General features: G+C 46.7%; 2 protein-coding genes across 4 annotated transcripts in view; one reads left to right on the forward strand and one right to left on the reverse strand.

Moving 5' to 3' along the window:
* Nucleotides 1–4760, reverse strand: part of PFKFB1 (6-phosphofructo-2-kinase/fructose-2,6-biphosphatase 1) — a 34304-nt gene extending 29544 nt beyond the window's left edge. Inside the window, exon 1 of one of the 2 annotated variants that reach the window (XM_037038619.1) lies at nt 4518–4760. In XM_037038619.1, the coding sequence (XP_036894514.1) occupies nt 4518–4545 (28 nt within the window). In that variant the 5' untranslated portion in view covers nt 4546–4760. Of the gene's footprint in view, nt 1–143; nt 757–4517 lie in introns of those variants that run through there. The other variant, XM_037038618.1, reaches the window with a different exon arrangement.
* A 1681-nt stretch (nt 4761–6441) lies between these two features.
* On the forward strand, nt 6442–14968 carry APEX2 (apurinic/apyrimidinic endodeoxyribonuclease 2). 2 transcript variants are annotated; one of them, XM_037038607.1, is made up of 6 exons: nt 6442–6702; nt 7881–7964; nt 8561–8741; nt 9261–9407; nt 10147–10216; nt 12964–14968. In XM_037038607.1, the coding sequence occupies exons 1-6, from the start codon at nt 6546–6548 to the stop codon at nt 13864–13866; spliced, it is 1542 nt and encodes a 513-aa protein (XP_036894502.1). In that variant the 5' UTR covers nt 6442–6545; the 3' UTR covers nt 13867–14968. The 2 variants fall into 2 exon arrangements, with proteins under 2 accessions (XP_036894502.1, XP_036894503.1); XM_037038608.1 differs by lacking the exons at nt 6442–6702; nt 8561–8741.
* Nucleotides 14969–15101: the final 133 nt, after the last annotated feature.

Consider the following 15101-nt stretch of genomic DNA (forward strand, 5'->3'; position numbering starts at 1 on the left):
TATCTTACAGCTACTTTATCTAGCTGCACATCTATTCCAGTGTTCAGTTGGGGTGGGAGTGGATGGGGGGCATGCCTTTGCTCTTTTTCTATACCCACTTTACCACCACCACCTTGAAGCCTATGGAAGCAAACCCCACTTACAGCCCCTCCTCCGTTGCAGCCCACTGCTGCCGCTGCTGTGTGGAATCCAGATCTTCTGCAACCTGGTCTGGGTGAGTTCTTCCATATCCTGAGACATCTTAGGTGCCACAGCTAATGACACCAATGTCCGTAAGATACCAGGCCTTATGGACTGGGACTTCTTGTCTTGCTAACTGCCTCTTCTGTTGCTGTGGCCACAGCAGCAGGTGGACAGAGTGGGGACAGGGAGATGAGCTGGCTTCTGAACTCTCTGGCAGCCTGTCTCCAGCCTCCTTTCCTTTCCCCTAGTCCTTGCCTGCTTTTGCTCTTCTATGTACCAGTGAGGGCTTGAGTGCAGAGAGGGAGAGGTTGGGCAGAGGTCAGCAGAGGCCTCTGAACTCTAAGAGCTGTGTACATAGGAGATAAGTTCCTTCCAGCAAAGGAGGGCGGCCAGCAAGAGAGCAGAGGTCTGGCCAGCCACTTCCCTCCAATGAAGACAGGACTATTAGAGTATGCAAATAAAAGACCAAAGATCATGTGCTTACACCCTGTGTAGGGTGGGGGGGCAAAGGTGTTGGAAGTAGGTCTCAGTAGCTTTCACAGCTTTGAAATAAAATACAGGCCCAAGTAGAATGTCAAGTTTCAATCTGGAAACTGAGATTCACATCAGAAATGCAAGTTTCCCAAGTACAAACATACATAGTCCCTAATGAAAAAATGCGATGTTTTGATCTAGCAGTCAAAGGCCCAAACTGGAAGTGGGAGATCTACTACCTTACCAGCCCACCCTCCCCTACAAAACGGCATCATAACACTTGTCTTTCCCTGAATTCTTCTGCCTTTCCTATTGGAGGCCCTCTCCTCTTAAAATGTGCTGCCTGGGGCACTCTTGGAGAGATGGGCACTATTCAATCATCTTATGTTCTCTTCAGCTGAGGCTAAATAAATCAAAGTAAACCTGACACCTCTGGGAAGAGGAATGAGTGCAGCCATTGCTGGGGGAGAGATGGCAAGTGCTTCCCACATGGCTGCCAGCAGCTATCAGGTGGGACCTTATTCAGAACCTGGCTAAAGTTCCTCATGCCAAGCCATAGGAATGGAGGTTTAGAATGGAAGCTGCAGCAAGCTGAGTATGAGGAGCAGGAAGCAATGGACCCAAAGTAGGACATCTACCCTGATATCTCCACCCTCTTTCTTCTCCTAGTTGTATTGAGGCTTTTATGTGTGGACCTCATTTAAAAGTACAGCTTACCTGGAAGATGTCCAAGTGTTCTCTTACTTCATTCTTTTGCCTTCCCACCCCCTGGTGAACCTCTGCTGATTGGCTACGAGAAAGCTCAACTTTCTTCCACAGAGTTGGGTTACACAGGGGCAATCTCTTGGGAATAGAAATCTCCAGTTCCTACCCTCCAATGCTCTTAGATACACTTTGCCTTTTAAGAAGTTCCTTAAAGTACATCCTCAGTGTCCTAGTCTACACAAGGGTTAGATTCCTTCCAGTTGTTGTGTATAAATCATACCAAACTTTCAATACATTTCACAGCCTGCCCATGTAAATGAATCTCCTGAAGCAGCGGATCACAGAGATTAAGAGCAACGGGCTCTTGGAGCCACACTGCCCAAATGGAATCCCACCTGTGCCCCTTGTTATGAGACCCAGGGCAGAAGACAAACTTTTCAGTACTTCAGTTTTTTTAATTTGGTAAGAGTAGCTACCTGTTTATGGTTGTTGAAGATTCAACATGTTAATACATGTAAAGCAACCTGGGAAAAGCTCAATATATATATCACCTAACACTGTGATCCCCTTTGTGAAGTAAATGGTCAGACATCTCTTTGGCAAAGGTAATGCTGAGCATACAGGAAACACTTGGTAAAGGAAATTTACAACATTATGACAGAGGATTAGCATTTATAATAAATAAAGAACTCCTCCCAATCAACTAGAAAGAGGAATTCACTTTTACTTTTTTGGTTTTTTGAAGCCTCCTAGAAATTTCTCATCCAACCCTCTCAGGTAAGGAAATGGAGGCCTAGAGTGGGGAAGTATTTTCCTAAAGTCCTATAGCAAATAAGTCACCAAGTCAGGACTAGAACACTGAGCACTGGATTTCTCCCAGTCCAGGGCTTTTCTTTGATTAATTAATCAATCTAGCTTGATTTAAGAATGTGGTCTTCCAGTTTAGCTTGGAACGTTTAGTCTCAGGACTAGACTTTGAGAGACATGTAACTCTCTTAAATTCTAATAAGTCTCTTAATTAATATCACTCTGCTAATGCTAATCTTAATAACTCTTTAAATGTATGTTTGCCAAAGCAGCAACATATTTCTTATCCTAATTGCTCCTTACAAACATCCTCCCTAGCCTCACAGGGAAACTGAACTCTAGAGAGGGGGAGGGGCTTGTCCAAGGTAATCAAGCCAGTCAACATGAACCCTCTTCTGTTTACAGTTTTGTTCTTATGGTCCTGCCAAGAGGCAGAAAGATAATTTTAGCACCAGGAAATATGATATAGGGAGCTAGCAGGCTGAAATGATAAACCTAGGATCCAGTCTTGAAAACCCAACTTAAAACTGCCTGAAATTGGCTGTTTATTGATTTATTTTGACCACTGTTAACAATTCTGGTCCCAGAAGCAGGAGAACTAAACAAGCCTTATGGAAAGGCCTGAGCCTGGCTCTTGTCAGTCAAGCCCCAACCTACCTCTCCAGTATGTATCTCTTTAGATCCCCATGCTTAAACTGTGCTGGCTGACTCACTGGGCCCAAAACATGCCATGCATTAATTTTTGCCTCCAGGCCTTTGCTTAGCCTGGAATGCCTTCTTTTCCCTTCCATTCTCAGCAAGATACAACTCACTCTTCAAGATCTGGTTCAATGTTCACCTCCTCTTGAAAAACTTCTCTGTATTATCAGTACATGTTTTGTGTTTGGTTCTCATATTGTCTATATCCTTCCATCTGTCTCAGCAAGTATCCACCTGTGTTTCACTTGTCTACTTCCCTACTAGACTATGAAATCCTTGAGAATAAGAACTGGATCTCAGCTATCTGTGATCTGTTTCTCCAGTGTCCAGTTAAGGCTCTGGAATAGAGGAGACACTTGCTTAATGAGTGTTTGTATACTTTTAAACATCTCTTTGCCCTAGATGAGATAAACTTTTAGACAAATAATCCCCATTTAACAAGGTACATGTTACACAGAGAGCTATGCAGGACCCTGAGTAGGGGAACTAATTTGGTTGAAGACAGAACGTGGCATCTAGAAAGTTTCTCAGCCTTGAATGGGGCAGAACAGAATACATAAAAGAAGGACATATTCCCTGCAAAGGTCCAATTAACTGGTTAAAGAACAAGGGTTCACTCAGTACCAGAGACTCACTCAACACCAAAAGCTGAGCCACAAATTCTAAAATGGGGTTAACTCTGGGGAGGAAAAGCATTCGGTGTGACTTCCTGAGGCCCACAGATCCTGATCATCCTCCCAAAGTACAAGGTTTGTTAGAGAATCCCATTAAAAGCAGTATCAAGACAGGACTGATGGGTAGCAAACTCACCAATGGGGTCTCCCTATTGGTAATTCTTGGGGTGTGTGGGTGTGAATGCATTTGGAGAGGGGAGATTGACCATGTGCTTACAGGTCAGGTGCCTATATGTAATTATCAGGTCTTCTGTGGCAGCAGTCTAGGATCTATTTCTTCCTTAGCCACCTCCTTGGTCTACCATCCTCCACTACTTTCAGCCCCATGCCTTGGATCCAAGCTTGGTGCATTCTAGGTCTAGGTGTGGCTTCACAGACCATAGTCACTCGGGGAGAAGAGCAACTAGAGGGTTGTGGGTGGTACTGCATGCTGAGGCTACAGAAAAGTCAGGATCACTAATGACAGGCAGAGCATAGAAGTCTTGAAATATCTACAAAGAGCATTGGTTCCTGTCCTTCCATTCCTCTTCACCTCTAGACAGTCCTCTAAGGGAATAGGTTAAAGACTTCAATTTCCATTTTAGTGAGAAGACTATTGAAACCCAGAGAAGCTAAAAAGCTTGTTCAAGTGCCACAGCAAACCAGCTCTACCTCATACACTGGGGGAAGAGATAAAATCTCTATCACCCAGGTCATTCAAAAGTGAAGTAGAGCAAGTTAGAGAGACTTCTGAAAGCACTAGGGAACTACCCTTTGGGATAGTGTCCCACAAAGACAGGTCAGAAGGATGATAGGTAGATAGATAATTAGAAATAGGTATCATCTTTCCCCTAACTTTCTCACAGCCTTTAATTCACACTTCAAGTGACCACCTATGCAAAAACAAACAAACAAACAAACACCCAACCCAAAAACTTTCCAGACAGCCTAAAGAACAGATAGGGATTTGTGTTACTCATTTGTTGTTTCACCTACCTGTTCTCCTAAAGGTTTTTCCTTCCATCGCTATTTATCCCCAAACACAGTCAGTCCTCTTCTATTTAGAATCCCCAAATGGGTCCAGTGGGTGGCGTCAAAGAGGGAGCCTGGAGCCTTTGGTTGGTTTCCTGGGAAGGCTGGGGAAGTATCCTTGGTAAGAGGTGTGTGTGTGTGCTTTGTTGAAATATCAGCTGTTGTAGTTGCCAAAGAAGTTTCTGAGCCACCCGGAGCCTTTTCTCTTCAGGCTAACCATGTGTTCACATTGCCCCAAAGGTCAGAACTAATATTAACAAGCCACTGCAGAAAGGGGAAATTAAAACCAGCAACTGAGACAGGCAAGATCTGTATTTCCTTGGGGCTAAGTTTCAGACTGTTCTTCAGGGTAAGTAGGCACGATCTCTCACTGGAAAGTGATTTGGCAATATGAAGTAAGAGCAATAAAGAGATTCATATCCTTTGTCCCAGTTATCCCACTCCTGGGACTCAATCCTGAACCAATAACCACCAGAGCTTGAAAAAGTTCAAAGCACCAAATTCTAAATTATAATTGCAAGCCATCTTCTGATGGCAACAATTGGAAGGTAACTTTTAAGTCCTCCAGGAGGAACAGCATCTCTTTGGGTCTTTTCTGCAAACATTGAGGGTGATGAATCTAAGGCTACAGAATTTGGGGGGGAAATAATTATGCTGCAATTCTGGGTGAGGAACCTAAGGATGGAAAGTTATGCTTTTCCTGGACATTGGATAGGTCTATTATTTCTATTTTTGTATTCTGAAAAGTTATTAACCTGTTGGTGCTCTTGCTATTTTCCTTTGTTCATTCATTCAACAAATACTTATTGAATCCTGTAGTATATGTTATCCCTTATATTAGAGAATGGGACTAACAATATGAATCAGACTCGTCATTGCTCTCAAGTCCCTGGCAGTCTAGTGACAGAATTAGAAATCAGTGGTAGCTGTGCAAGGTGACAGAATGTGCAGTGACAGAATGGACCCACCATAGGGTGCCGTGGGGGCCTGGAGGACAAGGTCCAACTGGGGAGGTGTGTAGTTAGGAAAAACTTACTCCAGAGAGTATTCCTTGAGCTGATTAAGATAGGGTTTGAAAACTGGCTCTATTGCTTTTCTGGTACTGGAGTGAATTCACTCCACCTCTCTTAGCCTTAATGCCCCTTAAAGGGTTGTCCTGAGAATGAAATGAGATAATGCATATGGAAGAGGGATAGGCTACACTGAGAGACAGTGCTGTTTTGCAGGTTGGGTAGCCCACTTAAATTCTCTGGGCCTCAATTTTACTTATCTCAGAAATGGAGCCAAGAGAGTGTATTTGCCAAGTCGTGTCCTTAATGCTATAAGGCTAAAGACAAATGTCTGCAGGCTTGAAACAGCCTCCTCCCGCCCGCTTCCCCCGTCCAATAAAACCAGAGGCCCTCTCCCAAGTCTTGCTCTACTAGAGTCCTTCTTAGTCTTCCCTCCGGAAGCGGCGAAGCTCCTTTTGTGCGCTGCCCCCTCCCCCCTCCCCCGCCCGGAGAGCACAGTTAAACCAGCTACTCCTAGGGCATCAATCCCGCAGCTATCTGCTCACTAGCAGGGCCTGTGGTCAAGTTAGGGGCGGGGCTTCGGTGGCCGCGCGCTTCCGCTCAACGTTTTTCCAGTTAAAAAGTGGCGAAATTGCATTTGTAACTAATTAGAAACACGAACAGAACTTTTGAGCGAGCAGAAACGCCGACAGCCTAGGATGCATAGGCTAAAGTGCAGCAGGAGGAGACCAACTGGAGGCCTTTTCCTCCTGCCATTCATTCCTCCTTGGCGTCTGCACCGCCCCCTTTCAGCATCCCCCCTCCTCCAGCCAATGGGAACTGAGGGACTTGAAGTCCCGCCTCACGTGCGTCCCACCCTTCCGTCGCACGCAGGAGAACCCGCGCGAGAGCCCGCGGAAGGCCTGTCTTGGACTGGGGGCCGTCCAGGCCTTCTCTTACGCCTTGGTTCCGCGCCAGCTGAGAGGCGTTAGCGGTTGTCCAAATGTTGCGCGTGGTGAGCTGGAACATTAATGGGATCCGGAGCCCTCTGCAAGGGGTGGCACACGAGGAGCCCAACAACTGTACCGCCATGGCCATGGCGCGCATTTTGGACAAACTGGATGCTGACATCGTCTGTATTCAGGAAACCAAAGTGACCAGTGAGCGCTCAAGAATCCAGGACCCCCTACCATACTTTCCCGTTTATGCTAACTTTTGCCCTCTGCTCCATCTTTTTTCACTTTTGCCTTTAGAGCCTCCCATTAGAGTCTAATGGGGTGTCAAACTCATTTTCGGGGGTGGGCACATCAGCTTCGGGGTTGCTTTCAAAGGGCCGCACGTAATTTTAGGGCTGTATAAATGTGACTGACTACTCCTTAACAGTTGAGCTCAGCTTGCGCTGCCGCAAGATAAAAACAAGGTGCCTGGTGGGATAAAACGAGGTGGAGGGCCGGATTTGGCCCGTGGGCCCTGTCTTTGTTATCTCTGCATTAGATCCTGTTCAGAATCCTGATCCTCTGTCCCCTTTAAACCTCTATTTCTCAGTTCACCTAGATCTCCCAATTCCCAACTCGTCTTTCCTCAGCAGAACCTTAATTCCCTCTCCCTTGCAATCTCTAGCCTTGCTCAGCTCTTCTAATTCCCACTCATTGTCCCACCCCAAGTCAGCCCCTGTAATCCACCCAGACTCTCAATTCCTCCTTCCTGCCCCCAGCACAGATCCTGTAATTGCCACTCCATCTTTGCCTCCAGATCGGACTCCCTAATTTCACCTTTTTACACCTACAAATCAGATCCCTTGTTCTCCTTATCTCTACTCCCATCTCTCCTCCCCAGCTCAGAGCCTCTCATCATTTATACCTCAAGTCCCATCCCAAGCTTGGTCCTCCTAATTCCCTCTCCCTCCTACCCATCTCCCACTCCCAGCTCACTCTCTTGATTCCTTCCCTCCAAACACACTACCTTCTGAGACTCCCTAACTACTTTTCCTTCCAACTTCAGTTCAGATTCCTCTCCTTTTCCTATTCCCAGGTCAGATTCTCAGTTCCTTCTCCTATATCCCCATTCCCCACCACCAGGCTCCCTCCTGTCACCTAGTCACCTCCCTCGTCCCACCAAATTCTCCACCTTCCATTCAATAGTTCCCCCCCTGTTTCTAATTCTGATATCAATTACCTCTCTAGTCTCCACCTTTCTAGCTCCTCCTCTAGTCATAGATACTTCATTTTCTTTTTCAACTCTGACTCTGATGTGTACAAGGAATTAATCTACATCTGTAATTCCAGGCCTTTGTGTGTCCTGGATCTTAGTTTTATCTCTGACACGTTCTTTTTTTCAGGGGATGTGCTGACAGAGCCCCTGGCTATCATTGAAGGCTATAACTCCTATTTTAGCTTCAGCCGCAACCGGAGTGGCTATTCTGGTAAATGGGGGTTTCTGGGGAACTTTAGTGATTAAAGCAAGTAGGGGTAAAGGGTTTTTAATATTTGATTAGAAGGTAATAAGAATCATAGGATTTTAGTCTATAGAGCTAAAGCCACATAAAATTATGTGTAAATTTTTATGTATGAAATTATGCTTTGGACCTCAGAAGCACAATAGTGTGGTGGCTAATTGTATGAGCTCTGGAGCCAGACCGCCTGGGTTGAAATCCTAGCTGACTTCCTAGCTGTGTTACTCTTTGGCAAGTTACTTAACCTCTTTATGCCTCAGCTGGAAAATGGGGATAATTCCTATCTCCTAGGGCAATTATAAAGATAATGATAATAACTAACATGAGTTGAACACTTACCATGCATTTGTGTACAACACTTAGAACATTAGACGTTGTAGATGCCGGGATTGAGATTTCAGGGTTTGAGTAGAGTTTCCCCAGGTTCTAGGGAGCCATAAATGGTCTCTGAGTTGGGAAAGGTGTCAGTACAGCACACTTAATGAAGATGAACCAGGTGACTTGTTGTATGGGGGCAACAGGCTGTTGGCTACCAGGCCTGCTCAGAGTACCCTGTCTGTCTCCAGGTGTGGCCACCTTCTGTAAGGACAGTGCTATGCCAGTGGCTGCTGAAGAAGGCCTGAGTGGCCTACTTGCCACTCAGAATGGGGATGTGGGTTGCTATGGAAACATGGATGAGTTCACCCAAGAGGAGCTTCGCGCTCTGGATAATGAGGGCCGGGCTCTGCTTACACAGCACAAGATCTGGTAATAGCCCACCTCCCCCTGTCACTGAGCACTGCTGGTTCTACTCTTTGAGTCTGGTGATTCTGAGGCTAGCCTTTATATCTTTCCAAACTTAACTTTCCTGGACTCTAGTCCTAGTTGGGTTACTCACCACGTGACCCTGGGTGAATCATGTCCCCTCTGAGCCTTGAGTTCTCCATCTCTACAGTGAAGACTGGGAGGTCCAGCTCTCCTGTTACCACAGCCAAAGGCAACTTAGCCTAGGCTGAACTCATTGCCCCGAAGATGCTGTCTCTCTGTGTATCCTATCTTTGTGAATGGCAGCACCCCAACTTGACTTACCTGGGTGTCATCCTAGATGCCCCTCTACTTGCTGCATCCATAGTCAGTCCCCAAGTCCTATGCATGCCAGCTCATTCATGTCTTTCTGTCCTTTTTGCGCCCATTTCACAGACAACCAGTAAGTGGAAGCCACATTGTGTGGGAAGGAGAGGCTTGAAAATGACTTTTTCTCTGGGGGCCGGGGTCTCTTCTTCCTAGTACACGGGAAGGGAAGGAGAAGATCTTGACCCTAATCAATGTGTACTGCCCCCACGCCGATCCTGGGAAGCCTGAGCGGCTGTCCTTTAAGATGCGCTTCTATCGCTTGCTGCAGATCCGAGCAGAAGCCCTCCTGGCAGCTGGCAGGTACTGCAAACCTGGGCAGCAAGGCTTCCTTGAATTTGTCTTGTGTGCCCAGCCCTATGTCAAGCTCCATTGGAAGGGATATGGGATCTTTGTCTTTAGAGGTTTTTCACAGCCTGGTTACAGATACCAGCATGCCTACCAGAACAGGCTCTGCTCTGTAGAGCTGTGAGGAACAGGTAAAGTGACACAAGTATGGATGTTTAGTCAGATACCTCTGAGCACCAGTCCTGGCTCCTCCTCATACTGTAAGTCCCAAGGCTAGTCCTGCCTCTGTTTTCTTTTTAGTCAAATGAATGGATGAGTCACTACCTCACAGAGTAGTTTTAAGGATGAAATGAGAGGAGGAATATAAAGTTCCTGGGAGAAAATAGTAGGTGTTATCCAAGGGAGGGACAGGAAAGTGAGGGTGGGTTAGAGTAACAAGGGCTGCTTCCTAGAAGAAGTGGTACCTGAGTTCACCTTCGAAGGACCAGAAAAATACCATTAGGAGGAGATCAGTTAGAGTCATGTCAAATGGAACAGTGTCCCCTTTGGAGATCAGAATCAGGTTGCTCAAGAGTAAGGAGCAGGGTTATGATAAAATTGGAGAGGTAGCTGGTTACAAGTTGCTGCTGGTTCTCACCTTGGCTTCAATTTGGGAGGTGGCCTGAGCTCTTGAGCCTAGGAGAAAGTAGATGGGCCAAGACTCCTGCTTTCCTCTTGAATGTCCACTCAACAATCCCACCATTGTGTTTTCCAGCCATGTGATCATTCTGGGTGACCTGAACACAGCCCACCACCCCATCGACCACTGGGATGCAGTCAACATGGTAAGGTTCCCTCCAGGGCCCTGACGTCACTCCTGACCATGGTTCTGTTCAGCCAGCCAGCTAATGCTGGTTTTATGGGCCAGGCACAGCTTCCCTACATGGGAAAGCAGAATTTAGTTTGAAATATTATTCTCAAAGCACAGAGGATTGTTTATTCATTCAAAAGACATTACTGACCTTACCTGTCACCTAGCCCTGAGTCCCCTGCTGGGGACCCAGTTACCACTCAGTTTGTGCTCTTGGCCCCTCAGAGCTCTCAGCAGGGCGGTAGGCTATGGACACATGACCAGCCAATTATGGAATGGTGTCTTCAAGGCAGAGGCAGAGATGGCAGTCCAGGCAACTAGGGAGCTCAGAAATGGGATTCCTGGGCCAGCCTGGGTATCCGGGGAGGTATCTGAAAATGTCTGAATCTTAAAAGATGAGTAGAATAGAGCTTTGGGGTGAGGAGAGCAAAGGATTCTAACACGAGGAATGGGTGCACATTGAGAATTTTCCTGGTGTGCTTAGGGAACTGCAGGTCCCATTCCTATTAGGGGGTGATGTGGGAAGGGAGATGAGTGGGAGGAGATAGGGCTCCTTTGGGAGCCAGATTCTGGGGGCCTTGAACATCACGTTGCCTTGATCATTTTCCTAATACCACGTCTCCTGCTCATGAACCTTCAATACCTCCCTGTTACCTCCCTGATGCAAGAAAGGACATCTAGGCCTGGCTCTCTAGGCTCTTTCTGCTGTGTGCCCAGTATCTTTTTTTTTATATTCAGTATCTATATATATATATATATATAAGATTTTATTTATTTATTTTTTTAGAAAGAGGAGAAGGGAAGGAGAAAGAGAGTTAGAGAAACATGAATGTGTGGTTGCTACTCATGTGGCCCCCACTGGGGACCTGGCCTGCAACCCAGGCATATGCCTGACTGGGAATCGAACCAGTGACCCTTTGGTTCGCAGCCCACGCTCGATCCACTGAGCTACACCAGCCAGGGCTATCTTCAGTATCTTTACACACTGTCCACTCTAGCCAGGCCATCTTCTTTCTGCCCATTGAAAAGTTATTCTGATTTTGGCTTTTCTCACTATACCCTGCATTGGTGGTCATCACCTGGCTTCTGTCTTTTCTTGTATGAACCTCTTATTTCTGAGTCCTCCTTGGCCAATGATTCTCAATACCTGACATCACATCAGAACAAGGAGCTTTTGCAAAAAATATCAATACCATGACAATTTAAATCAGAAACTGCCAGTAGTAGTATGTTCTAAAAGTTCCCAGGCTGATTTTATTGTACAGTCAAGTTTGAGAACTACCGCCCCACAATCTATAAGGCTTTCTTGTCTTGCCTTATTATGAGTTGTGGTGGGGGGTGGGATTAGTAATTTATGCTGGTACAGTTCAGCTCAGCACTGAGCTTGGCTCAAAAAATGCTGCAGGAAGATTCCTTGATTAGTTTATGGAAGACCCATGTAAACATAAGTGTGGCTCCCAGCTTAAAAAATGAGCAGAAATAAGATAATGGTGGTGGTGTGCTGGGGAAGGGGGTGTACACTACAAAGTATGAGCCTTTAGTCCCTCACTGCCTTATTCCTCATCAAGCATTTACTCAGGCTGTTCTTGCTGCTTCCTGTGATAGTGTCATAGACCTTTATGCCTTCCCTCCTTAGTTCATAACTATTCGAGATCTAAGTGCACCTCCTACCTTCTTTCTTCCAGGACAAGAGAACTAATAGTACCAGGTCACATGACAAACACTGTTGAAAGCAGCAGAATATGTCCACTCCCCACCAGACCAGCTTTTCTAGTCTTCTCATCTTCCAAAAGAGCACTGTGATCTCCTTAGTTGCTCTCACTGGAAGCCTGGGAATTGTGTTAACATTGTCCTTCTTCCCCCCGCCACCCTTCCCACATTTAGTTGGTCAGCAAGTACTATAGAGTGTAGCTCCAAATCATCTCTTAATTTCATTTTTCTCTGTCTTTGGTACTACCTTAGTCTAAGTGACCATCATCTCTTGCTTGCATGAACTAAAATAGTCATTTCCTGCTGGTTTTCTGGCCCCATTTGGTGTCCCCTTAGATTTTCGGGTATGGTGTCCCCTTCCTTCACAGGCCTGTCATAGAGGCTGTTCTCTCCATTTGTAACACCCTCCACCTGGGTTAGTCTTGCTCAGCCTTTACTTTTCAGCTCCAGATCACCTCCTAAAAGCCTCATTAGTCCCCAGAATGAGATCAGGTTCCCACTTTGTCCCTAGCACCATAGCTGGCGCATAATTGGTGTTCTTTGATTATTTGTTGCATTGAATGAGTGAGTGGGTGGATTGGATGGATGAATGAATTGGGGAGCTGAGTCAAAAGAAGTATTCAGACCTGGATCCCTGGAGCCTGTCAGTTCAGGAATGAGGGATGGTCAGTGAGGGCTCTAACACAAAAATAAGACAAATAGTGTCAGAGGGTTTAAATAAAAGGGCAGCAGTAATCTTAACTCCGGGCCCCAGTCCTACTTTCTAATGGCAGCCACTTTGAACATTCTAATTTCCATTCTTTCCATGAGCAGTATTAAGGATTGCTTTGATTAAGCAAACAATGTATCAGTAAGGATGGAAATTGAATCCCAGTGCTGGATTGTGTGATCTTGAGCAGTAGTCTTTGGAACAACCACATTTTCTTGTCTGTAAAATGAAGTAATCAGTCCCTTCTAGTTCCAGGCATCTAGTTCTGCCTCTCTCTCTTCGTTCTCCTTCCCCCTCTCCAGGAAAACTTTGAAGAGGACCCAGGACGCAAGTGGATGGATGGCTTGGTCAGTAACGTGGATTGTGAGGCTGGGTACCACGTAGGGCCCTTTATTGATAGCTACCGCTGCTTCCACCCAAAGCAGGAAGGAGCCTTCACCTGCTGGTCCACACTCACTGGTGCCCGCCGTCTGAACTACGGCTCCCGTATTGACTATGTGCTGGGGGATAGGACCCTGGTCATAGATACCTTCCGGGCCTCTTTCCTTCTGCCTGAGGTGATGGGCTCTGACCATTGCCCTGTGGGTGCAGTCTTGAGCGTATCCTCTGTGCCAGCGAAACAGTGTCCATCTCTTTGCACCCGCTTCCTCCCCGAGTTTTCAGGCACCCAGCTCAAGATCCTTCACTTCCTGGTTCATCTCAAAGAAGATTCTGTGTGCAAGCAGTCAACACAGCAGCTCAGCAGTCAAACCCAGGTACAGATGCGCCAAAACAAAGTCCGCATGCGCTCAGCCAGGCCTCGGGCAAGTCAGGCTGGCTCCATCAGAGGCCAAAAGAAACTGATGAGCTACTTCCAGCCATCTTCCATCCATCCCCAAGCTTCTAATTTGGAGCTTCCTAGCCTGGGCACCCTTGTGACCCCAAAGACCCCAGAAGACAAGGTGATGGCCAAAGTGGTGGAGGGACAGGCCAAGGTTTCAAAGTCCAAGGATAAGAAGGAGGTACAGATATTCTGGAAGTCTGTGCTGGGGGGCCCCTTGCCCATGCCCCTCTGTGGGGGTCACAGGGAGCCATGTGTGATGCGAACTGTGAAGAAGCCAGGACCCAACCTGGGCCGCCAGTTCTACATGTGCTCCAGGCCCCAGGGTCCTTCCACTGACCCCTCTTCCCGCTGTAACTTTTTCCTCTGGGGCAGGCCCAGCTGAACCAGCCCAGGCCTAGGGATTGTGGCTTGGTCAACCCTGGGCATGATCTGAGGCTAGCACCTTCCTAAGCTGTCACCTCTTCCCCTCTCCCTCCTCCCCCTTCACCTTCCTCAAGGATCCTTCTGTTTCTCTTCCTCTAAGTCCCCTCTTCCTGCCTATCTCCTTATTGGTGCACTTCTTGTGCCTTAATGGTGCTACACAGGCCTCCACCCTACTTCCCACCTTCCTGTAAGAAGTACACAGGAACCAGTTGCTCCCGGACATTTTAAAACCCTTTCCTTCCTTGCTGGGAAATGTATGTGTGCCTAAATAAAGTCTGTCTTTGTTTTAGTGCACCATGTCATTTGAACATTTTGGATATGCTCCATGAAATGTTATCTCAACACGGGGTTTGCTAACTGCCTGTAGCCTGATGATATAACTCAGGAAGAAAGGAAGGAAGAGGAGTGCTCCCCATAAAGGGCTCTGCTGAGTTGTAGGGTTTCCTGCACTGCTGAGGTTGGCTCAGCAAGAGAGGGGGCTGTGGTGTGACAGAAAGCTCAGGTGGGCTGTGTAGCCGTAAACCAGCACTTCCCAACTGGTATGTCTAACAGCTGCCATAAATGGCTTACAGGGTGGAAAGAAACGAGTCTGTCAGCTCTAGAGTTGCCAGGCAAGGTCAAGAATTGCACAAGGGTCAGGAAAGTTTGCTACGTAGGCAAGTATTACCATTAGTTCACCCAAATGTGCCATACAAATGTTTTCTTTGTGCTGTGGACTGGTAAGGTTGGGAGCATTGCCTTGAGCAAGTTGCTTGCTATGGTCAAGACTGTTTCTCAGCTTGTAAAATGGGGCTGGTAAGTCTTGTTCTATAAGGTGTTATGGGAACAAAAGAGGATAATGGATTAAGAGGGCATCCATCCCTTCTGCTGGAAAATATCTCCAAAGGTTTGGTGAACTACTCTCCTCCAGGTAGTTGGTTGGAGCTGACATAGTCTATCTCCTGGCTTCAGGGACTACCTGAGGCCCAGGTTTCCAGGTTGACGAATGACGAGTCAATCCCTGGATTTTTCTTGAAACCACTGGGTAAGAGCCATTTCAAATAAACCTGCCATGTGTCTCAGGTCTTTGTTCAACTGACTCTGGTTTTTGCTCATCTCCTTTCTGGATTTCAGTTTTCCTCTCAGTAAAAGTGGGTGGTCAGATCAACAAGTGATCCGTGGCTCTGTCACTTGTCTTAGAACCAGGTGTAATGC

The sequence above is a fragment of the Sturnira hondurensis genome, unplaced genomic scaffold, assembly GCF_014824575.4.
Source record: "Sturnira hondurensis isolate 20B ecotype Veracruz unplaced genomic scaffold, ASM1482457v3 Scaffold0024661, whole genome shotgun sequence".
Taxonomy (NCBI): domain Eukaryota; kingdom Metazoa; phylum Chordata; class Mammalia; order Chiroptera; family Phyllostomidae; genus Sturnira; species Sturnira hondurensis.